The 20608-nt window shown below is 39.4% G+C and overlaps 1 protein-coding gene across 1 annotated transcript in view; it reads left to right on the forward strand.

The window, feature by feature from the left end:
* The window catches only part of CHST9 (carbohydrate sulfotransferase 9), a 238887-nt gene that overhangs the window by 130825 nt on the left and 87454 nt on the right, over positions 1 to 20608 (forward strand). Inside the window, exons 4-5 of the mRNA XM_032602903.1 lie at positions 10903 to 10948; positions 19456 to 19458. Coding sequence (XP_032458794.1) covers positions 10903 to 10948; positions 19456 to 19458 — 49 coding nt within the window. The remainder of the gene's footprint in view (positions 1 to 10902; positions 10949 to 19455; positions 19459 to 20608) is intronic.

Below are 20608 nucleotides of genomic sequence, written 5' to 3' on the forward strand. Positions count from 1 at the left end.
TGTCCTGTCCACCAGAAAGACAAGATCCAGCCTCATCCACCAGAACACAGGCACCAGTCCCCCCCACCAGGAAGCCTATACGACCCACTGAACCAACCTTACCCACTGGGGGCAGACACCAAAAACAACGGGAACTACGAACCTGCAGCTTGCAAAAAGGAGACCCCAAACACAGTAAGTTAAGCAAAATGAGAAGACAGAGAAACACACAGCAGACGAAGGAGCAAGGTAAAATTATAGTTGAAAACTATAATTCAATTAAAAACTAATTTCAATTATAGTTGAAAACTTCCCTAATATGGGAAAGGAAATAATCAAGTCCAGGAAGCACAGACAGTCCCATACAGGATAAATCCAAGGAGAAACGCGCCAAGACACATATTAATCAAACTATCAAAAATTAAATACAAAGAAAAAATATTAAAAGCAGTAAGGGAAAAACAACAAATAATACAGAAGGGAATACCCATAAGGTTAACAGCTGATCTTTCAGCAGAAACTCTGCAAGTCAGAAAGGAGTGGCAGGACATATTTAAAGGGATGTAAGGGAAAAACCTACAACCAAGATTACTTTACCCAGCAAGGATCTCATTCACATTTGACGGAGAAATTGAAACCCTGCCAGGGTCCCATGATCCAGGGACAACTTCCCCGCGAGAATGCATGGCACGCCTCAGGCTGGTGCAACGTCACGCTGGCCTCTGCCGTCGCAGGCTTGCCCCGCATCCGTACCTGTCCCTCCCCCCGGCCTGAGTGAGCCAGAGCCCCCCAAGCAGCTTCTCCTTTAACCCCGTCCTGTCTGAGCGAAGAACAGACGCCCTCAGGCGACCTACACGCAGAGGCGGGGCCAAATCCAAAGCTGAACCCCAGGAGCTGTGCGAACAAAGAAGAGAAAGGAAAATCTCTCCCAGCAGCCTCAGGAGCAGTCGGATTAAATCTCCACAATCAACTTGATGTACCCTGCATGTGTGGAATACATGAATAGACAACGGATCATCCCAAATTGAGGTGGTGGACTTTGGGAGCAACGATATATATTTTTTTCCTTTTTCTCTTCTTGTGAATGTGTATGTGTATGCTTCTGTGTGTGATTTCATCTGTATAGCTTTGTTTTTACCATTTGTCCTAGGGTTCTGTCTGTCTGGTTTTTTTTGATGTTGTTGTTTTTAGTACAGTTTTTATTTTACACTTTTTTTAAACATTTTTATTGGAGTAAATTGCTTTACAATGGTGTGTTAGTTTCTGCTTTATAACAAAGTGAATCAGTTACACATATACATATACCCCCATATCTCTTCCCTCCAGAGTCTCCCTCCCTCCCACCCTCCCTATCCCACCCTGCTAGCTGGTCACAAAACACCGAGCTGAACTCCCTGTGCCATGTGACTGCTTCCCACTAGCTATCTATTTTATGTTTGATAGTGTATATATGTCCCTGCCACTCTCTCACGTTGTCCCAGCTTACCCTTCCCCCTCCCTCTATCCTCAAGTCCATTTTCTAGTAGGTCTGCATCTTTATTCCTGTCTCTTCCCTAGGTTCTTCATGGCCATCATTTTTTGCTTTTTTTTTTTTTTTTTTAGTATAGCTTTTAGTGCTTGTTATCATTGGTGGATTTGTTTTTTGGTTTGGTTGCTCTCTTCTTTGTTTGTTTCTTTCTTTTTTATTACTTGAAAAAAATTTAATAATTATTTTTGATTTTAATAACTTTATTGTATCTTATTTTATTTTATCTTCTTTCTTTCTTTCTCTTTCTCTCCCTTTTATTCTGAGCCATATGGATGACAGGTTCTTGGTGCTCCAGCCAGGCACCAGGGCTGTGCCTCTGAGGTGGGAGAGCCAAGTTCAGGACATTGGTCCACCAGAGACCTCCCAGCTCCACATAATATCAGATGGCAAAAATCTCCCAGAGATCTCCGTCAATGCCAAGACCCAGCTCCATTCGACCAGCAAACTACAGTGCCGGACACTCTTAGCCAAATAACTAGCAAGACAGGAACACAGCCCCCCACCCATTAGAAGAGAGGCTGCCAAAAATTATAATAAGGTCACAGACACCCCAAAACACACCACCAGACGTGGACCTACCCACCAGAAAGACAAGATCCAGACGCATACACCAGAACACAGGCACTAGTCCCCTCTACAAGGAAACCTACACAACCCACTGAACCAACCTTACCCACTGGGGACAGACACCAAAAATAACGGGAAGTATGAACTGGCAGGCTGCAAAAAGGAGACCCCAAACACAGTAAGTTAAGCAAAATGAGAAGACAGAGGGCTTCCCTGGTGGTGCAGTGGTTGAGTCCGCCTGCCGATGCAGGGGACACGGGTTTGTACCCCATTCCAGGAAGATCCCTCATGCCGCGGAGTGGCTAGGCCCGTGAGCCATGGCCCCTGAGCCTGCGCGTCCGGAGCCTGTGCTCCGCAATGGGAGAGGACACAACAGTGAGAGGCCCGCGTACCACAAAAAAAAATTTTTAAATAGAGAGGACAGAGAAACACACAGCAGATGACAGAGCAAGGTAAAAACCCACCAGACCTAACAAATGAAGAGGAAATAGGCAGTCTACCTGAAAAAGAATTCAGAATAGTGATAGTAAAGATGATCCAAAATCTTGGAAATAGAATGAAGAAAATACAAGAAACGTTTAACAAGAACCTAGAAGAACTAAAGAGCAAACAAACAATGATGAACAACACAATAAATGAAACTAAAGACTCTCTAGAAGGGATAAATAGCAGAATAACTGAGGCAGAAGAACAGATAAGTGACCTGGAAGATAAAAGAGTGGAAATAACTACTGCAGAGCAGAATAAAGAAAAAAGAATGAAAAGAATTGAGGACAGTCTCAGAGACCTCTGGGACAACATTAAATGCACCAACATTCGAATTATAGGGGTTGAAGAAGAAAAAGAGGAAAAGAAAGGGACTGAGAAAATATTTGAAGAGATTATAGTTGAAAACTTCCCTAATATGGGAAAGAAAATAATCAAGTCCAGGAAGCCCAGAGAGTCCCATACAGGATAAATCCAAGGAGAAACATGCCAAGACACATATTAATCAAACTATCAAAAATTAAATACAAAGATAAAATATTAAAAGCAGTAAGGGAAAAACAACAAAAAAAATACACGGGAATCCCTATAAGATTAACAGCTGATCTATCAGCAGAAACTCTGCACACCAGAAGGGAGTGGCAGGACATATTTAAAGTGATGAAGGAGAAAAACCTGCAACCAAGATTACTCTACCCAGCAAGGATCTCATTCAGATTTGATGGAGAAATTAAAACCTTTACAGACAAGCAAAAGCTAAGAGAATTCAGCACCACCAAACCAGCATGACAACCAATGCTAAAGGAACTTCTCTAGGCAGGAAACACAGGAGAAGGAAAAGACCTGAAATAACAAACTGAAAACAAGTTAAAAAATGGTAATAGGAACATACATATCGATAATTATTTTAAAGGTAAATGGATTAAATGCTCCAACCAAAAGACATAGACTGGCTGAATGGATACAAAAGCAAGACCCATATATATGCTGTCTACAAGAGACTCACTTCAGACCTAGGGACACATACAGATTGAAGGTGAGGGGATGGAAAAAGATATTCCATGCAAATGGAAACCAAAAGAAAGCTGGAGTAGCAATTCTCATATCAGACAAAATAGACTTTAAAACAAAGACTATTACAAGAGACAAAGAAGGACAATACATAATGATCAAGGGATCAATCCAAGAAGAAGATATAACAATTGTAAATATTTATGCACCCAACATAGCAACACCTCAATACATAAGGCAAATACAAACAGTCCTAAAAGGGGAAATTGACAGTAACACAATCATAGTAGGGGAATTTCACACCCCACCTTCACCAATGGACAGATCATGCAAAATGAAAATATATAAGGAAACACAAGCTTTAAATGATACATTAAACAAGATGGACTTAATTGATATTTATAGGATATTCCATCCAAAAACAACAGAATACACTTTCTTCTCAGGTGCTCATGGAACATTCTCCAGGATAGATAACATCTTGGATCACAAATCAAGCCTTGGTAAACTTAAGAAAATTGAAATCATATCAAGTATCATTTCTGACCACAATGCTATGAGACTAGATATCAATTACAGGGAAAAATCTGTAAAAAATACAAACATATGGAAGCTAAACAATACACTACTAAATAACCAAGACATCACTGAAGAAATTAAAGAGGAAATCAAAAAATACCAAGAAACAAATGACAATTAAAACACAATGACCCAAAACCTATGGGATGCAGCAAAAGTAGTTCTAAGTGGGAAATTTATAGCAATACAATCCTACCTTAAGAAACAAGACACATCTCAAATAAACAATCTAACCTTACACCTAAAGCAATTAGAGAAAGAAGAACAAAAAATCTTCCAAACTTAGCAGAAGGAAAGAAATCATAAAGATCAGATCAGAAATAAATGAAAAAGAAATGAAGGAAATGATAGCAAAGATCAATAAAACTAAAAGCTGGTTCTTTGAGAACATAAACAAAATTAATTAACCATTAGCCAGACTCATCAAGAAAAAAAGAGAGAAGACTCAGATCAGTAGAATTAGAAATGAAAAAGGAGAAGTAACAACTGACACTGCAGAAATACAAAGGATCATGAGAGATTACTACAAGCAACTATATGCCAATAAAATGGACAACCTGGAAGAAATGGACAAATTCTTAGAAAAGCACAACCTTCCAAGACTGAACCAGGAAGAAATAGAAAATATAAACAGACTAATCACAAGCACTGAAATTGAAACTGTGATTAAAAATCTTCCAACAAAGAAAAGCCCAGGACCAGATGGCTTCACAGGAGAATTCTATCAAACATGTAGAGAAGAGTTAACACCTATCCTTCTCAAACTCTTCCAAAATATAGCAGAGGGAGGAACACTCCCGACCTCATTCTACAAGGCCACCATCACCCTGATACCAAAACCAGACAAAGAAGTCACAAAGAAAGAAAACTACAGGCCAATATCACTGATGAACATAGATGCAAAAATCCTCAACAAAATACTAGCAAACAGAATTCAACAGCATATTAAAAGGATCATACACCATGATCAAGTGGGGTTTATCCCAGGAATGCAAGGATTCTTCCATATATGCAAATCATTCAATGTGATACACCATGTTAACAAATTGAAGGGAAAAAAACATGATCATCTCAATAGATGCAGAAAAAGCTTTTGACAAAATACAACACCCATTTATGATAAAAACCCTCCAGAAAATAGGCATACAGGGATCTTACCTCAATATAATAAAGGCCATAAATGACAAACCCACAGCCAACATCGTTCTCGATGGTGAAAAACTGAAGCCATTTCCACTAAGATCAGGAACAATACAATGTTGCCCACTCTCACCACTATTATTCAACATAGTGTTGGAAGTTTTAGCCACAGCAATCAGAGATGGGAAATAAGTAAAAGGAATCCAAATCAGAAAAGAAGAAGTAAAGCTGTCACTGTTTGCAGATGACGTGATACTATACATAGAGAACCCTAAAGATGCTACCAGAAAACTACTAGAGCTAATCAATGAATTTGGTAGAGTAGCAGGATACAAAATTAATGCACAGAAATCTCTTGCATTCCTATGCACTAATGATGAAAAATCTGAAAGAGAAGTTAGGGAAGCACTCCCATTTACCACTGCAACAAAATGAATAAAATACCTAGGAATAAGCCTACCTAAGGAGACAAAAGACCTGTATGCAGGAAACTATCAGACACTGATGAAAGAAATTAAAGATGATACAAACAGATGCAGAGATATACCATTTCAACATTGTGAAAATGACTATACTGCCCAAAGCAATCTACAGATTCAGTGTAATCCCTATCAAACTACCAATGCATTTTTCTATAACTAGAACAAAAACTTTCACAATTTGTATGGAAACACAAAAGACCCCAAATAGCTAAAGCAATCTTGAGAAAGATAAACAGAGCTGGAGGAATCAGGCTCCCGGACTTCAGACTACACTACAAAGCTACAGTAATAAAGACAGTATTGTACTGGCACAAAAACAGAAATATAGATCAATGGAACAGGATAGAAAGCCCAGAGATAAACCCATGCACATATTGGCACCTTATCTTTGATAAAGGAGGCAAGAATGTACAGTGGAGAAAAGACAGCCTCTTCAATAAGTGGTGCTGGGAATATTCGACAGTGACATGTAAAAGAATGAAATTAGAACACTCCCTAACACCATACACAAAAATAAACTCAAAATGGGTTAAAGACTTAAATGTAAGGCCAGACACCATCAAACTCTTAGAGGAAAACATAGGCGGAACACACTATGACATAAATCACAGCAAGATCCTTTTTGACCCACCTCCTAGACAAATGGAAATAAAAACAAAAATAAACAAATGGGATCTAATGAAACTTCAAAGCTTTTGCACAGCAAAGGAAACCATAAACAAGACGAAACGACAGCCCTCAGAATGGGAGAAAATATTTGCAAATGAAGCAAGTGACAAAGGATTAATCTCCAAAATATACAAGCAGCTCATGCAGCTCAATATCAAAAACACAAACAACCCAATCCAAAAATGGGCAGAAGATCTAAATAGACATTTCTCCAAAGAAGATATACAGATTGCCAACAAACACATGAAAGGATGCTCAACATCACTAATTATTAAAGAAATGCAAGTCAAAACTACAATGAGATATCATCTCACACCAGTCAGAATGGCCATCATCAAAAAATCTACAAACAGTAAATGCTGGAGAGGGTGTGGAGTAAAGGGAACCCTCTTGCAATCTTGGTGGGAATGAAAATTGATACAGCCACTATGCAGAACAGTATGGAGAGTCCTTAAAAAACTAAAAATAGAACTACCATACAACCCAGCAATCCCACTACTGGGCATATACCCTGAGAATACCATAATTCAAAAAGAGTCATGTACCACAATGTTCATTGCAGCTCTATTTACAATAGCCAGGACATGGAAGCAACCTAAGTGTCCACTGAGAGATGAATGGATAAAGAAGATGTGGCACATATATACAATGGAATATTACTCAGACATAAAAAGAAACGAAATTGAATTATTTGTAGTGAGGTGGATGGACCTAGAGTCTGTCATACAGAGTGAAGTAAATCAGAAAGAGAAAAACAAATACCATATGCTAACACATATATATGGAATAAAAAAAATCGTTCTGAAGAACCTAGGGGCAGGACAGGGATAAAGATGCAGACACAGAGAATGGAGTTGAGGACACGGGGAGCAGGGAGGGTAAGCTGGGACAAAGTGAGAGAGTGCCATGGACATATATACACTACCAAATGTAAAATAGATAGATAGTCGGAAGGAGCCACATAGCACAGGGAGATAAGCTGGGTGCTTTGTGTCCACCTAGAGGGATGGGATAGGGAGGGTGGGAGGGAGATGCAAGAGGGAGGGGATATTGGGATATATGTATACATATAGGTGATTCACCTTGTTATACAGCAGCAACTAACACAGCATTGTAAAGCAATTATACTACAATAAAGATGTTTTAAAAAATTGATTTCCCATCAAAGTTCTAGACCTATTACTTAGCATGGTGCTTACACCAAGTTTCAACAGGTGAAACGTGCTTTCCCACCAAAAACAAAAATGACTCAGAATAAAGTAATATGATGATGGTGAAAGGTCTTGTTTCATTAGATTGTCTATGCCACTCAATTAAGCCTTTAATATTGTAATCAATCTTGTAAGTGCAGTATAAGAACAGGTTCACTGGATGTGAGGTTTGAATTCTTATTAACTTTAGTGGCTCTGGCCAAACCCAGTTAATTTCCGCCGTGTGAAGCAAGCCTGTATGCTGACATTTAAAACCATTTCCACAGCTGACCATGGGAGAACATTTATCGTTATTTAATACATGATCAAGTAGCAAGAAAGTCAGCCTATATAGATTATACGGACTGAGCTTAACATCCTAGTGAGTCATTACATTAAAAAAAAAAATAGGAACAGCAATGATTTAAAAGATATAGTCAAACCCTCTAAAGCGCTATGCATGCTATTACTATTATTGGGAGGTGAGAGAGGAGGCTTTTTTTTAGGAGACAGTTCATAAATTCAAAAATAAATGGCATTTACTTTCCTGTCTTTTTATCAGATCCTTAAAATTAACATTAATTAATATTAACCTTTGAAAAGAAATATTACAGTTTAATTCATTACATATTTATATACAACACTAAACTAGATTTGGGGAAATTATAAAGAGAAGTAAGACTGGATCATCTAACTAACTTGTTTTCATCTAACTTGTTTTCAACAAGTTTACCATATAGTGTAGGACACGCATTCAACTAACCACATACTTCAGTCTGTGACAAGTGGAAAGCCAAACTAGACCATCAAAGTGTATCCTGTCTGGGAGTATAATCTTATTATTATGCCCCAGTGTCAGGTTTCCTGAGACCCTTGAGAAATTGACAGATGGTAGTTTCCTGGGGATGGCGAGAGCAGCATGGAGAATTGCTGTTCCGTAGGTAGAGTTTCAGTTATGCAGGATGAAAAATTCTAGAGATCTGCTGTACGACATTGTGCTTGCAGTTCACATACTGTCCTGTACATTTTAAAATTTGTTGAGGATACATCTAATGTGTTTTTTACTACAATAAATTAAAAAAAGGAGAAATTGGCAGAAGTCCTTGCACAGCCTTTATAGTTGAGCCTTCGTGGAGATGGGGAAAAAGCCTGTCATATCCACGTTTTTAAAGGAAATGACTTGATCATTATAAACCTGAGAGCTTAGAGGCAATACCTGATGAGAACAATTTCTCATGCAATCTGTAAGCAAGTTAGCAGAATATCATAAGAGATAAGGAGGCAGCTGCATTTGACTCTTTGAATAGCCGTTTTTTTCTACATCGATTTAATTTCCTTCCATGGTTACAGGACAGATTACATAAACAATGAGATGTGCCAGATAAAATCAGTTTTGTATAGAGAAAGATTTTGGGTCCTAGCCTAAACAATATTGTTATCACCAAGCCACAAAAGTGTGACCTTAATCATGCTATCGTTACATGGGTGACCAGTAAATATGAAGTTGCAATTACATCACAATGAGTTGAAGCAGTGGATTAAATATCAAGTTCTAACCCGTGAGGGTCAGTTGTACTGTAGGACCTATAACTTATTGATGAGCTGTACAAATGACTTACAAATGCTTCATCCAAAATGCAGAAATTACTAAATCAAGTGGAGCTGTTGATACCTTATCCCAGGAAACTCATGACAATACGACGCAAAATGCCCTTGGATATATTTTTTAAATCATTCTAAAGATAGAATAGCATTTTTTTTAAAAAAACCTTTTTTTAGTTTGATTTATTTTTTATAGTTTTTTTATTGAAATATCGCTGATTTACAATGTTGTGTTAGTTTCAAGTGTACAGCAAAGTGATTCAGTTTATATATATATTATATGTATAATATATATATATATTCTTTTTCAGATTCTTTTGCCTTATAAGTTATTACTAGAATAGCATTTAATTGACATAAGTATAAACTGGTATATTCTAGCACAAATGAAATTTGGTGATAGATTCATTAAGAAGGCAAGTGCCAATAGGATCTTTGTTTCAATTAAGGCTAGGAAAACAATATTATATATGAATCACGCTGATAGTGGGTTTTTTTAATGGAGCAGAATAGCAGGACAGAGAAGTAATCCTACCATTGTTTAAGCCTCATCATTCTTAAGTAATTGTTCAAATTTTTATCAACATACTTTGAAAGGGATATTTTGAAAAACAAGACAATGCGCAAAGAGGAAAACATTACATATACATATGTATAAGATATATATTAATATATAGTTTCACATGTAGTATATAATATATATATTAAAATTATACAATATATAAAATATATTGTATAGTGTATTGTATATAATATGTATTATATATTATATAGTTATAATATGTTTTTTTGAAAGAAGAATTGGACCAGTGTAATCTAGAAAGCAAAAGTCTGAATAGCCGTCTTGTGGTTCCCTAGAATTGTTCTCAGAATGAGCTGAGACTCACCTCTCCCCAGAGATGACTAAACCAGAAGAAATATTCTGTTACATTTAGTAATTTCATCTGGCAGAAAGAGGTCGTCTTTCTTGATTATCAGGATGGAAAATCGTTGGCTCAAGGGAAACCCCCAAAATTAGAGCTCTTCACTATAAAGTAAACCACCAGTAGTTCTGGATGATTTAAATATCCATGGGATCGCTTCCCTCAAAGAGCTTTTGTCCTTTTATCCTAGATTTCAGTTCATTTACTCTTCCAAGCTTCACAAACCAAGTTATCCAACAGTGGGTCACTGGACGTTCCACACCAGGAGATGTACCTGACGTATCTATCCCAAGTATCAATTTTACCTAAAGAGATCTATCCTAAGTACTCAAAAGTTTTAAGCAAAAACTATAATTGTGTATCAACACCTTGAAAGGTTATGGAGTAGAATGCAAAGAATGCAAGGAAATTTTCTTCCTTGTGATGGATGTTTTCCAGCTCCGCCTACCCCAGTAGTCCCCAGATCTGTTTCTCTGATGTAGACGGGATAGGCACAAAGCTGTCTGTTCTGTGGCAAAATTTGAAGGTAATGCCAGGTTCCCTAATAAGTGACATGAAGCCTGTCACCACTTGAGTAGCCCAGAAACACAGGGATGACATATTCTGTTTCACGATCCTCTCCCTTCCCATGATTTTCTTGGCTAGCAATAAATATCAGAGACTTTGAGGTATATCAATGTAGATTGTTTCTTAAATGTCTTTGCGTGTGATGGTAATATATGAATTTCCTCTCTCTTCTTTTCCAGGATGGGGGCCTGTAAATTCCTTGCAGCCTATAGCCAGAATCAGAGAGTAAACTCTCCGTGATGTTTGGGTCTCAGGTAGTTTTAGATAAGCAGAGCAAAAACCCACAATATCTGAAAACTCCGTAATGTTGCTTTTATACACCTGTTCTTATGAAGATAACCATCATCAGAAAGCACAGCCTAGGTGACGTTGTTGGGGTGTATAAAGGCTTGGAGGGTGGGGGAGAGAAGCCAGCAAACCATGACCCTTGCCCTCAAGAAATTTACACAGGAAGACAAAGACTTTGAAGATGGATTTCACTTATATCTAGCTTAATGAATAATTAACGTTCATCTTATTTGAAAAACTTCACATTTTACCAATTTTTATTTTAAAAGTATTTAGCACTTCCCTGGGACATTGGACTCTATTCATTATTTTCCAGAAATGTCTTCCTCTAAGAATTCAGTAAAACCTTATTAGTTCAGATATTACTGTTATGCAATTTTTGACAATTTGACCAAAACCAAGATGAAATTTACCTTTGAATTCTCTGCAAGGAATGGATTTGTTAAGAGAAATAGAGGGAACACCTGTAACTTACTTTAAAAGAATAATTGTTTTCATGGCTTTAGCATATACGGTGGTCTTTAGGCAAAAAGATTTGGCTATAAAATAAGGATCCATGTCATTAGCCAGGCTTTATTGGCAGATCATAGTATTGAAAGTAATAAAACTGTATTGCTTTCAATAATTCTGACTTCCGTAATTCAGGCTAGCATCCCCCTGTTCCTCCCATCTCCCCAAACTCATTATTCCAATCTAATGAAAAGTACTGTTGTATTGTATGTGAACATAAGCATTTGTTAATAGAAGAGGATCAATTCTTATTATCTTATTTTTTTAATTTACAAATTTTAATTTTTTGGATGCTTATCTGTAACATTGATCACCTGGATGGCAGTCGTGTGTTTATTTTTACAAGAAAAATGATGTATCATTTCCTTTCCTTTTTTGTGATTTTTATACTGCAGGTAATTTTTTAAAATTTAAAACTCAATATTTTCACAAAGCAGGCTAGAAAACTTCCCAGGTTGATAGTGAAGATTTAAGGTGAGAAAAAAATAACCCCCAAATCAGATCATGCCCTCCTTGGGGCATGTTGAAAAATCAGAGCAGTAACTAAATCACCATTCATTCATTCAACAAACACTTAGCCAAGGGCTGTGCTTATTGCTTCAAGGTGTGTAGAGATAAATAAAACTGTCTTCTTGTCTACATTGTGCCAGCAGCCCATAAGTTGAAACAGAGATGAAGACAGTTTTCTCATGTGATAAGTGATGTGTTATTCATCCTTGTAAGCAAAGTGCTTTGGGAACACAGAAAGTATACCATTAAATCTGACTAAAAAGTTGGGGAACTATTCATAGCAGGTATAACATTGGAGCTCATTCTTAAAAAAATAAAAAGAATTTCTACAAGTAGAGAAAATGATAACGTTTCAAATCGGTATGAGCAAACGTATGGAGACAGGGAATACATGGATTGCTTAAGAAACACAGAGCAGACGTGTTAGATGTGGAGAGCTGAGGAGGTGGGGGGGGACAGTATATGGTCTATAAAAAGGTATATTACTAAAAAATATGCCCTTCCTTAGTGATTGGAAACAACAGTTGGAGCTCACAGAAGGATTTGAGAGTCATGTGCAGAGACCTGAAATGTGAAGAAATGGGAATAGATAAGACTGTTTGTGAATAATTGAGAGGACTTTTAGGAACACAGGACAGAATCAGCTTCTCCCTGCTGGAGGAGAGAAGGGGAAATTAATTAATTAATTGATTGATTAAAATTTGTAGGTGCATATAAAGAAATTTGAGGGAGTTTATATCTAAGAGCTTCAATTTTCTTTCCGTTATACTGTTGGATGAGCATAAGATGTAGACTAGGAGGATACAAAGTTTGAATCCCAGCTCAGGTGCCTGTGAGTGATATAACATGGGCAGGTCATGTAACCCATGTACATTTCAGTGTTGTCTTAACCTCACTGAACTCTCATCTATAAAATGAGGATAACAGTACATAGCTTATATGGGTTGTTGATATTATTAAAGACAAGCTATGTACAATGTATTCACATGAAAGTGCTCTACAGATGAGAGCTGCAAGGTGATTATCATCTGTGAATAGGAGCTTATCCCCAGGGAGAGAGAAAAAAAATTGGAATGAGGAATGAAAATTGGAAGGGGACATGGAAAACTGTTTTTAGGCAGCGTTAATAATCCTTGTGAAAACATGGCTTTGCATGTACAGTCACACTTAAGAGCTCCAGAGCAGCCAGTAGAGATGATCTGATGGCCTGGGGTTGGGGAAGGTCAAAGCAGGCACTGTGTCATTAAGGGAACAATTGAGAATGTTGATCAGTGCAGATCCCAGGACCTTGGTGGCTGGTACTCCAAGACCTGTACTCCAGCCTCTACACTGGCTTGGCAGAAGGCAGTGTTTTCTCTTCAGGGTCAGCTGCCTGTGATCCTAAGGCTCTTGTCATTATCAAGTAAGAGAGTTGAGTTGCCAAAGTCCCCAAGGTTGTCTGCTCTCCTACCAGCTGAGCTCCAGACACAGGCTGCTGCTTAGAGACCCGCCAGACCCTCTGCCCCCTCCTCCCCTCTCACTGACCACCCTTGGCTCACAGCACCTACCCCAGCCTTTCCTCCACTCGAGTTTTAGTTCTTCCCTAGCACACAAGGCAGTGAAAGAGGTTTCTGCCTCCTCTGGGATAAATAATTGGCATATGAACCAAATAAAAAGGAGCCCAAGTGCATGCTGCTGGTCCCTCACGTCACCAGCATCCTTTCTGGACCTCAGTACAGAATTCACTGCATGCAGCAGTCAGGACCACACTTCCTCTCCCACACCTGGACAGCCATTAGGATGATGTCCAGTGTTCTCTTAAATGCTTAGTGAGCACTGGGGACCCCAAGAGAGAGCTGCCAAGATCTATCTTGATAGTCAACTTAACTTCCCTCAGGGGGAGATTTGAAAGGCTGGAGAGCATCCTTCATAAGCCAAACGGCAGTAATAAAGAAAATATAGGCTATAGTTTTACCCATTATTGACTCCTATTTTAATTAATGGGAGACACACTCCTCTTTTGGGAACTGGGTTGATTCATTCAGTGAGTAATTATTCATGAAGGATATACTAACTCAAGGTGCTAGCTACTATCCAAGATCTTTGAAGATAATGAATATAAAAGCACCTTAGGAAAACTTCGTCAAATTCAGACAAAACTCTAGGTTTCTGTGAAAATACAACTGCAGAGACTCATTAGGGGCTGGGAAACCCCAGAGCTCTTTCTTCTCTCTCCTCAGACTTGGCTCCCAAAGCCCACTCTTCTGTGAACGCCAACAGGGGGGTCACACAGAATTCACCGCTAAGCACCTTGCTTCCTGTACATTCCATTCAGTCATTTGCGGTCACCTGAGGATGTATAGATTGTTCCAGGTCATACAGCATCTTCACTCCCCACGTGTGGTCCTTCCCTACATGGCAGGAGCCATGCTGAAGTGCAGCCCATCTTTGCCTCCCCCAGGGTAGGAAACACCATGTCTCCTGATTGGGTCTCAGGCTGGGGATTCTCCCACATGCCATAAATGTACATCAGCCCTTTCTGGAATGTGCTTTAATCACCTGGTGCCATGCCAGCCAGACGAGCATTCCCTCTACAACTGCCATTCATTCCTACCTGGTTTGTATGCCGGTCGATCCAATATGGTGAGCAACTCACCCCTCATTAAAAACAAACACAACGATTTGCAAATATTCTTTTTCCCAGTTGGTAGGTTGCCTTTCCATTTTGTTGATGGTTTCCTTTGCTGTTCAGAGCCTTTTTAGTTTGATGTGATCTCACTTGTTTATTTTACTTTTGCCTTTGGTGTCAGTTTCAAGAAATTATCACCAAGACCAATGTCACATGGCTTACTGCCTCTGGTTCCTTCTAGGCGCTTTACAGTTGCAAATCGTATATCTGGTAATGAAATAAAATGTATATTTTAAGGTAGGACAAGAACATTTACACATAAGATTCTTCTCTCTGTCTGTCTGGGCTTCCTCTTTCCCTCCCTAATGTGCAATGTGCATTTGCCTTACACATTAAACAGATCTCCTCAAAGGGAGAAATGTTTCTCAATCAAAAAAAAACCCACAACAAGCTACCAATTATAAGATAAAGAAGTCATAGGGAATACAGTCAATAATATTATAATAATTATATATGGTGTACAATCTATAAAAGTATTGGATCACCCTGTTGTGCACCTAAAACTAATATTAAGTCAGCTCTACATCCATTAAAAATTAAAATTTTAAAAACACACATCTCTTTTTCCTTTCTTTAGCTCTAACTACACCTTCCTTCTATTTCCTCCTCTAATCAGTATTTTTCCCATTTCTGGGTTCCATGTATATTCTCCCCTTTATACTTCATCTCTACCCTTTGTACCTCTCAGGTTTTAGTTAACTCTTGGGAGTTACTTTTGGTTTATTTTCTGCTTAGTTGGAAGAACGCAAGACTCATGTCCATTAGGTGGCAAACTCAAAATTAGGACCACGTGTGCCGCAGCACTTCGTTTCTATATTTTTCTCATTCTTTAAAAATCCTTTGCGCGCAGTGAAACGATGTTCAGTGCGGGACAACCCAGTGAATCCTTGCCAGCAAAAACACGGTCCAGATTGTAACAGCACAGACTTGGGGGTCTGGAGGAAATGTTCAAGGCAGAGTCTAAACTTGAATCTTCTTACTCCGGATCCTATATTTCCTTGGACATCCATGTATAGAAACTGAAAAAAATAACCGATTTCCTTTTATTTCATGAGTGGAAGTAATTCCAAATCGTTTCTTAGGGATGTTGAGCTGAGAAGTGTTCCGTGGATTTCCATGAGGAGAATCTTCTGGCAGGGTTTATGTCCCAGCCAAAGGTACCCACATTCATGGGTGATGCCTCTTTGCATGTTACTAGCATCCGCTCTCCCAGAGCAGACGGATGCCTTTGTGGAAGGGCTGTAATGGTGTGTGATTTTAAAGGAAGAGTTGCTCCTGGCTGCAACTCAGAGTTAGCCTACACACTTGCTCACGATCTAAAGCTTTTGCATTCTGTTCTACACGGTTCCAGAAGGGACTCTTGCTTCTGTGTACCAAGTGTCCTCGGGCTCAGCGCTCCAAGGGAGGAAAGTACATCTCAGATTCATGAGCACTACAGAATGTAGAGATGTGGCTTCCCTACGAGTGGGGATTCCAGCCCCGCCGCTGGGCATGGCTCAGGGCATTTTCCAGGGCACACAATGCTGGTTCCTCTGTGCTCAGCTTCTCTGGGGAATGAGGAGAATTGAGAAGCTGCTATGGTGTTAGAATTAAGGTCAGGGTTATTACGAGGTTGGCGTGTAAAGGGGGCAGTTACCCATACTCTAAGTGTCCCTGCTGGGAGCTCTGCATTTGCATGTGCCTGGGGACATGCTTGCCATTGTCAGCCAGAACATTCTTTTCTGTAAATCCGGGATTACCGAACCTGGCAGGAAGGGATAGTTAGAGATTTTTTCTACAGCCTTCCTGAGCTTATGTGAGAATTAAGCCATACAAATCTTACAAGAATTGATGAACATCATGATATATATAAAAAATGCAACAAACCTTCAGAATCTCAGCCTAACCATCTCCACTGAAAAGCCCTTATGCTTCAAGATTTTAAAAAATTACCGTTTGCCGGTCTTACCTGCACTCAGACTCCAGTATTCAAACAGCTTGCAAATTCTGTACAAACAGATGCTGTTATTCCCGCATCCATCAAAATAGTGGAGTTGTTGAGGTCTTCTTTTTGTGGGAGAATGGGATGTATGTACATTATTATTCTCGTATGGGAATAATTAACCAAGCAAAAGTGGCATCCCACAGTTAATTTAGCTGTTCTTTTGTTTTCCAGGTATCTGAATTACGTGAACATATTCTTTTAATAAGCTGATCTGTTTTTTCCCTTCTCACTGAGGTGCAAAGTAATCTAGAGGGTCAAGGTTTCCGATCTTTTTCTCGTGCATTAAAATGATCTGTCATTTCCATTGTGGCTACACCCAAAAGTCAATTTTTGGTCTCGTTAAAGTGCCTATAGAATAATTCAGTCATGATGAGGATGAAATTCTTCTCAAAGTGTAAGTGCTCCCCTTGCTGGTATACTGCAGCAATGACATTCATCTTTGAAAACTTAATCCTGATTCAGAGCAGGGGTTTTTTGTTTGTTTGGGGGGGGGTGAGGGTTTTTTTTTTTTTTGGTACTTCTTTATCTTTATGGTGCTGAACTTCACAGTAAATTGAGGCTTAATCTAGTGAAACTGGATAAATTACTGTCCTCATCGTATAGTGTAAACCAGGCATGTAGAATTCAGTAGAACAAGAATTTTTTTAAAATGCTTCCTTAGAAAGTAGAGAAATATTCCGAATGATGTTTAGTGTTAAAGTTTTTTTAAATAATAGAATATTTTAATTTTTTAAATTAATGTGTAATTTATATGCAGTAAAATGCACAGATAATTTGTTTGTTTGATCCAATGAGTTTTGACTCAATCCAAACATTGTTTGATCCAATGGGTTTTGACAATTGTATATGCCCTGTATAATGGCCACACAAAATACGACACTGAATCTCATACCCTAAATATTTCCCTCATGGCCCTTTCCAGTCAATTCCATCTCCCTCCCACCCCCTCATCTCCTCTCTACTGCCCAAGCAACAACTTTCTTATTTCTATCACCATAGGTTAGTTCAGTCTATTCTTGGTCTTCAAATGAATGGAATCACACAGCATAAACATTGTAAATGCTCCATTCACTTACCATCGTATTTTTGAGATTGTTGCATGTATCCGTAGTTCATTCCTTTTTTATTGTTGAGTAATATTCTATTGTATGACTAAACTACAAGTTATTTATCCTATTTTTGACATTTGAGTTGTTTCTAGTTTGGGACTGTTGTGAAAAAGACTGCTCTGAAAATTCCTGTACAAGTCTGTGAATAACTTGTTTCATTCCCATTGGATACAGACCAAGAAATGGGATTGCTAGATCATAAGGTAAATGTTTAGCTTTGTAAGAAACTGCCCCATGCTTCACCAGCAATGTTCAAAGTTCCAGCTGCTCCTTACCCTCACCAACAGTGGGTAGGAAATGGTATCTCTCGTGGCTTGCATTTGCAGATCTCTGATGGCTATTAATCTGCACCATCTTTTTTTTCTTTTTTTTTTGCGGTACGCGGGCCTTTCACTGTTGTGGCCTCTCCCGTTGCGGAGCACAGGCTCCGGACGCGCAGGCTCAGTGGCCATGGCTCACGAGCTCAGCCGCTCCGCGGCATGTGGGATCCTCCCGGACCGGGGCACGAACCCGCGTCCCCTGCATCGGCAGGCGGACCCTCAACCACTGCGCCACCAGGGAAGCCCCTGCACCATCTTTTTATGCACTGTTGCCCATTTGTATATCTTCCTTGGCGAGATGTCTATTCAAGTTTTTTCTCAGTTTGACCAGATCACTTGTCTACTGCTGATGGTAGGAGTTCTTCCTATATTCTGGGAAGTCCTTTGTCAGATACACGTATGGTAAATATTTTCCCAGTTTGTGATTTGTCCGTTCACTTTATTTAAAGTGCCTTTTGATGAGTTGAAATTTTTTAATTTTATAAAGAACAATAAATTACTTTTCTCCTTCATGGTTAATTCTTTTTAGTGTCCTAAGAAATCTTTGCTTACCCTGAGGCTGTGAAAATATTCTGCTATTACTCCAAAAAGTAGTGATAGCAACCTTTAAAATTGAGAATAATAATAAGGACAGTTTGCAGGCAGATAAGGAGGCGTGTTTCTAATGACTGAAACACAGGGCTCTCTCTGCACTTTTATAAATTTGTGATTATTTGTTAATTTTCAAGTGTCTCCTTGATTTATCCTCCTTTTCTCGGAGAAATAGAAAGTAAGTCTGGGTGTTTTGAGAATTGTCAGGATTGAAGTATGAGGAAAGAAAGCTCAGTGTGAGGTTTGAATGTCCTGTGTGTGATAATGACTTTAGATAATGATCTTTATAGTACAAGTGATTTTATAGCATTATTCACTGTCCTTGAGCAATGCCTTCAGCTCTAGGGAGCCCAACCAGGCTATTTCTCTTCTTTATCCTCATCTCTGCAGTAAGAGTATGATTGCAAATTATCAGACTTTCCTAAAAATATCATTTGTTGCATACATTGATTAAAATATACCAAGTTTGTAACAGCTTAAATATATGTGCAATATTTTATTCTCATCACCTTTACTAAGGTGAGGCTCTAACATTATCTAGAGCTAAGGAAAGCTCTGATAATATTTATCCCTTTGATTAATAGATATGGACCCATACTATGTGCTATGGTGAAGAAACAGACCAGGTTCCCACCTCTAGGGGCTTCCCATCTAAATGAGGAGAGTTAGCCAAGTAAACAAAGGTGCTCTTTAGTTTTTGTTAGATGCTCTGCAGGATATTACAGGGCATCAAGAACGACAGTAACAGGGAGGACGTCATGTAGGAAGGCCTGCCTGAGCAGGTAACAAATAACCAGAGACTTGGGTTGACAGGGACCCAGCCAAGTGGGGGAACAGCAGTCTTGCGAGAGAAGCAGCACAGGTGACAGCCTTAGGCAGGTAAGAGCCGTGTGATCCACGTGAGGGTGGGGGGCAGTGAGCAGAGGAGAGAGACAGGGTAAGGTGGCAGCAAGGTCATCGAAGGGCCTCACTGACCGTCATTAGGAGTTAAGTTGATGAGGACTATGCTATCTTATATGCAGAGCCCACATTCATCACAAAATGAGCACGGGGTGTTCATAGATGGAATAAGGGATATTAATTAATGCTACCTTTGTTTAGAGTCCCTGAAGAGTAGCTTATATATATAAGCAGTGACTGATGACATGTGGCCTGGGATGAACACTCGCTGGTGTTCATTGAACAGAATTCTCAAGACAAGAGATCCATGGACACGTGGAGCAGAGAGGGGGATGCTGACCCAGGGGATTTGGATTTAGAACCCACGTCAGGGCCACGAGGTGCTGTGCACAGACACAGTGAACAAGTAGGGAGAAGGCCAGCAGTCCCAGTACTAGGTTGAGGCAAAGTCTTGAAATAATGTCCAGAAGTTAGGATGAGACCACATGAGGGACAGCACATCTCACATGCACCGACCAGTTATAGATCATTCTCGAGCAGGAAATGTGGACTGAACAGAGAGAAAATGGAAGCAGGAAATTCCACTAAAAAGAGTTTCAAAGAATTCATGTAAAATGCGCAGAGTGGTAAAGGGAAGGAAGATGAAACCAAGAATTCTTGTGCAGAAACCTCTATCAATTGTCAGGTTTGCTATGGGGTATTGGAGCCCCTATGGGACTCTCTCTGTGATTTGAAGTTATTTCCAGCCTCTAGGAAGTATAGACAAAATATGCCAACATGTATCCTTCCCCACAGAGTCTTCTAGAGAGGCAGGGCTGTGGCTGGAAGCTACCAGCACGGCTCAGGGCAGGCAGATGAATGAGCTGGGTGTAGGGTCAAGCCCAGCATCCTCTCCCTGCCTCTGTGCCCCAACACCAGTCGGGCAGCGTTACCCTCTCCTCTTCTCAAATAAGCATTCCCCTCAACCTCTCCCAAGGGTGCACAGCGCCTGCACAGGCAAACACA

This window comes from Phocoena sinus, chromosome 14 (genome assembly GCF_008692025.1).
Source record: "Phocoena sinus isolate mPhoSin1 chromosome 14, mPhoSin1.pri, whole genome shotgun sequence".
NCBI classification, from domain to species: domain Eukaryota; kingdom Metazoa; phylum Chordata; class Mammalia; order Artiodactyla; family Phocoenidae; genus Phocoena; species Phocoena sinus.